Genomic DNA, 4,450 nt, shown 5'->3' on the forward strand with positions numbered 1-4,450 from the left:
CCCTTTCCCGTCGCCCTTCGTTTGTGTATGGTGCCTCCTCCCCCCTTTTCTAGCTGCAACAGCACAATAGGGCCTGTAGTATTCCCTTGCTCCTTATGGGTGTAACAGTCAGACAGAGGGCGTTACACGTGAACGAGGCAAATTCGAGAGACCACAAGGCTATATCGGCGCCAGGAGTGAAGGGCGGCGCCACAAATGCGCGGCAGCTCGCCAAACAATGAATTGAGAATGAGAGCGAGGGAGGCACGACGCCAAAATTAAACGGAAGCAAGTCAGCAAAGTTTGGAGCGAGAGGATAGACACTCCCATCTAGAGTACATAAGTAGCACGACAAGTTGTGCGAGAACGTGGCAGCAACAACGCGCTTAGTTCCACCGCTTGGCGTTTTTGGCAACCTTGCCGCTGCCCGCCGACTGGTTGAACGACTTGGCCTTCTCCTTCTTCGTCTTGGCCTTCTCCGCCTTGCTCATCTTGCTCTTAGCCTGCAACCACGGGGCGCCACGCTGATAGGCCAGGCTGTTAAGCCATCGAACGGCAGCAACCGACATCTTCACAACTATACGCATCGCCTGCCATGCCACCCACATGCACAACCTACCTTGATGGTCGACTTCTCTATCTCCCGTGCCTTCTCCTCCTTCTCCGCCATCTTCTCCGCCTCCTCCTTGTTCTGCTCCAGGAAGAGCTGCAACAAGAAGAGCAACACCGAGCTGGCCTTGTCGGTTTACACCGACCCGGGGAGGACGGGGCACACACATCTGCAGGATGGATCCACCCGCGCAAACAAACACGGCTTCGCTGGCAGCAATGCGCAAACCGCACCGCTCTATGACCCCTCGCCCCACCCACCTCATAGTCGCCCTGGTAGTCCACCAGCTTGCCGCCTTGCACCGTCACGATGCGGGTGGCGATGCGGCGCAGGAAGTAGCGGTCGTGACTGACCGCAATCACGCTGCCTGAAAAGGAGCAACGAAACGGGGGCACCGAAAAACGGGGTGGCTGGTTGGGGCGACAAGAGGCAGTGTTGCACACAGCTTGCACACACAAACGGGTTGCAGTAATAGCAGAAGCACTACAACACAAAGCAGGCAAACATCGTTGAAAGGCAGCAACAGCTGATGAGGAGCCAGCAGTCGCACCCTCAAAGGCGCGCACAGCCTCCTCCAGCGTCTCTTTGGAGGGGATGTCCAGGTGGTTGGTGGGCTCATCCAGCACCAGCAGCGTGCCCTGCAGAGGTGGAAAATGCAGAGCGGTGGAAGGCGGCCCAGTCGGTGGCGTGCGCCGGCAGCAAGGAGCTGGCAGCGCTGCAGCGTTAAATGAAGCAGCCCCGGCAATTGCCAGATCAGCAGCCGCGCTGCCAGGCAACAAGCTCTCACCTGCGTGAGCATGAATTTGGCCAGCGCCAGCCGCGCCTTCTCGCCGCCGCTCAGCCACTCCACCTGCAGGGGCACCAGCGGCGGAACTAGGTGGAACTCAGCTGGAGAGACGATGTGTTGCAGCAAAGAGCAGGAACAGGAGCAGCCCTGCCCCCGCCCTGCTGCACCACATCGCAGGTGCAACTTCCCGTGCGGGTTGCATCCATTGCCCCCTGGCAACAGCTGGCACCATACTGCACCAGCAAGCCTTCCCTCTTGCTACCCACCTTCTTCTCCATGCCCGTGCCGCTGAACAGCATCTTGCCCAGCAGCCCCTTGATCTCATTCAGTTTGGCATCGGGGGCAGCCCTGCACCAAGGCGGGGCAGCATGGGCAGGCAGGATTTGGTGAATGCCACAGTACAGCTGCGCTCCTCTTCTTCTCAATGGCAGACGCACGGCCACCCATCTGCCGCACACTTGGCGGCCAGATGACAGCAGCCGCGCCGCCCAGCTGCCGCGCTCAACTACCCTGCCACACCGGCGCCTGCGCTCCAGCCCTACCAGCAGCCGGCCAACCCCACCTGACCAGTGTCTCGATGACTGTGAGGTTGAGGTCAAGCGCCTGAGCCTGGTTCTGCTCAAAGTAGTTGGGCACCACGCCATATGACCCCAGCTCAACTGCGGGGGGAGCGAGCGGCACGAGGGAGCAGGGGTGGAAATGGGTGCACGTGCGCCGGAGCAAAATGCGACACCAGCAGGCAGCATGGCCGCTGCCTGCAGCTCCCCTGCTGCGCTGTGCGACACGGCGTGCTGCAGCAGCGCACCCGTCCCCTCCTGCGCCTCCTCGCGCCCCATGAGCAGCCTCAGCAGCGTGCTCTTGCCCGCTCCTGCAGCACCGGCGGCAGCGGCAAGGCAAAGGTAAAGGTAAAGGTGGGGAAGAGCCTCCACAGACTTAACTTCCCGGTTTTAACGTCTAGCTTTAGACCATTATTTGATCTGCCCGACGCGCCAAGTGCAGTACCCCCCACTAGTAGTGAATGGGTCCCGGGGAGGCCTGTGCCGAAGCCTTGGCGATTCTATTAGGCGTTCCCGAAGGAATTGGCTTGGATTGGCGCTGAGCCGGTCAGCTATGCCGCGTTTGTCCTCACAAAGTTTCGACATGGGAGGAATCGAACCTGCGCCCTCTCGGAGGGTTTAGACACTAGCTCCAGCGCCTTCAAAGAAGGCCTTTCTTAGGCGCAGCATGTGTTGATGGATCTGCAGCTCCGCAAATCCTGCTGTAGCAGGTGCCTGCTGTATGTGCACCCACCAGACTCGCCCACCCCCCCAACCAGAAAGCAGCAGCCCCACCATTGGGCCCGATGATGGCCACGCGCTCGCCCTTCTCAATGGTCAAGTCCGCCTCCTCAAACAGGTGGTCGCCGCCATAGCCGTGGGTCAGGCCCTCGATGCGCACGGCCACCTGGCCCATGGTCTCCACGGGCGGGAAGAAGAAGGCGCTGCAGCGGCAGCGGCAGCGTGGCGGGGCATGCAGCGCGAGGCGGGGTGGGCGGCACGACCCCCAGCAACAAGCCGTGTTACGGGCAGCAGCAGGCAACGCAGGCACCGCCCAGCCCGCTGGGATTCTCTCTCCAACCAGCCAGTCCCCTCGCCCCACAGCCCAGCTGCACCCCACCACCACACGCCCTCACCGCTTCTTGGGAACAAAGGGCTTCTCCACATACGTCCCCTCCGCCTTGAGCCGCTCCAGCGCCTTTTCGGCGGTGGAGGCGCGGCCCGAGTTGGCACCCGCCGCCAGCCTCCGCATCATCTCCTCCTGTAGGTGGCAGGCGGGCGGGCGACATGGGCCAGCGGTGAGGCAGGGCAGGAGGCAGGGAACAGGTGGAGGGCAGGTACCAGAGGGTGCAGAACGCGGGGGGGGAGAGGGTGCAGACGGCAGTGGCGGCAGAGGCAGCGCCGCCAGCGGGCGCAGCCGCCCGTCCCCGCCGCCCACCTGCCGCCCAATCTCCTTCTGCTGCTTCTCCCAGGCCACCCACTGCTGCGCGTTGCGCTCCTCCTTCTGCTTCACGTACTCGGTGTAGTTGCCTGAGGGCGGTGGTGGGCAGGGGGCGGGGGGACGGGGTGTCAGGGAAGGCAGGCAGCAAGGAGGCGGGGGAAAGGCTGCAGCGGCAGGAGTGAGCAGCAGCAGCGGCGGCAGGCGGAAGCAATGGCGCCTGCAAGGATGCAGCGCCACGCAGCACCCGGGAGCCCTGCCTGCCGCCGGTTGCTACCACCGGCCCCCATTCGGCTGCCGGCCCTGCACATGCCCGCGCGCGCGCCCACCCTTGAACGTGTGCGCCACCCCTCGCTCCGTCTCCACAATCTTGGTGCACAGCTGGTCCAGGAACTCGCGGTCGTGGGACACAATGACCATGGGGATCTCCTGCTTCTTCAGGTAGCCTGCGGGGCAGCGGGGGCAGGGGATGGCGGCGGCGGTGGGTGGGAGGGTGCGCACGCAGGCGGCCCAGGGGGCTGTGCGGCGGGCAGCGAGCGGGCGGTCGGCGGCGGGCTGGCTGGCTGGGCGGGAGGGAGGGAACTGCCCGGCAGCAGCTGTAGCAGCAGCAGGCCGCCATTGCCAGCCTTGAGCTTGTACGCTCCCCAGCCCAGCGCCCTCACCCTCCAGCCACTCGATGGCGTCCAGGTCCAGGTGGTTGGTGGGCTCATCCAGCAGCAGCAGGTCGGGGTCCTGCGCAGCAGGCGGGGGGGAGGGGCGGCGGGGAGGGAGGGTGAGCGGGGGCGGCAGGCAGGGCAGCAGCACGCTAGGAGGCAGGGCGGCTAGGGCAGGGAGGGGGCCGCCGCGGGGCTCCGGGCGAGGTGGGGCAGGCACAGGCTGGCGCTGCCAGGCAGCGGCCTCCCGCTGCCGCCGCACCGTGCGTGCCACCCCCAGCGCCCCGCGCCCACCTTGAGCAGGATCTTGCCCAGGCACATGCGCATCTGCCAGCCGCCCGAGTAGGAGGCCACCAGGCGGTCGTTGTCGTCGGGCCCAAACCCCAGCTCAGGCATCATCTGCAGGGGGGGGGGTGCGCGGGGCGGGGGCAGTGCGGGGAGCGGGGC

At 65.0% G+C, this 4,450-nt stretch overlaps 1 protein-coding gene across 1 annotated transcript in view; it reads right to left on the reverse strand.

The window, feature by feature from the left end:
• Nucleotides 1–365: 365 nt before the first annotated feature.
• CHLNCDRAFT_28318 (hypothetical protein) overlaps nt 366–4,450 on the reverse strand; it is a gene marked incomplete at both ends in the record, with an annotated part of 5,929 nt that continues 1,844 nt past the window's right edge. The window contains 14 exons of the mRNA XM_005843204.1: nt 366–482; nt 599–685; nt 850–956; nt 1,140–1,227; nt 1,377–1,439; nt 1,643–1,724; nt 1,939–2,035; nt 2,182–2,244; nt 2,708–2,856; nt 3,049–3,173; nt 3,351–3,442; nt 3,680–3,796; nt 4,013–4,082; nt 4,298–4,402. Of these exons, the coding sequence (XP_005843266.1) occupies nt 366–482; nt 599–685; nt 850–956; nt 1,140–1,227; nt 1,377–1,439; nt 1,643–1,724; nt 1,939–2,035; nt 2,182–2,244; nt 2,708–2,856; nt 3,049–3,173; nt 3,351–3,442; nt 3,680–3,796; nt 4,013–4,082; nt 4,298–4,402 (1,362 nt within the window). The remainder of the gene's footprint in view (nt 483–598; nt 686–849; nt 957–1,139; nt 1,228–1,376; nt 1,440–1,642; nt 1,725–1,938; nt 2,036–2,181; nt 2,245–2,707; nt 2,857–3,048; nt 3,174–3,350; nt 3,443–3,679; nt 3,797–4,012; nt 4,083–4,297; nt 4,403–4,450) is intronic.

The sequence above is a fragment of the Chlorella variabilis genome, assembly GCF_000147415.1.
Source record: "Chlorella variabilis unplaced genomic scaffold CHLNCscaffold_33, whole genome shotgun sequence".
Lineage (NCBI taxonomy): Eukaryota > Viridiplantae > Chlorophyta > Trebouxiophyceae > Chlorellales > Chlorellaceae > Chlorella > Chlorella variabilis.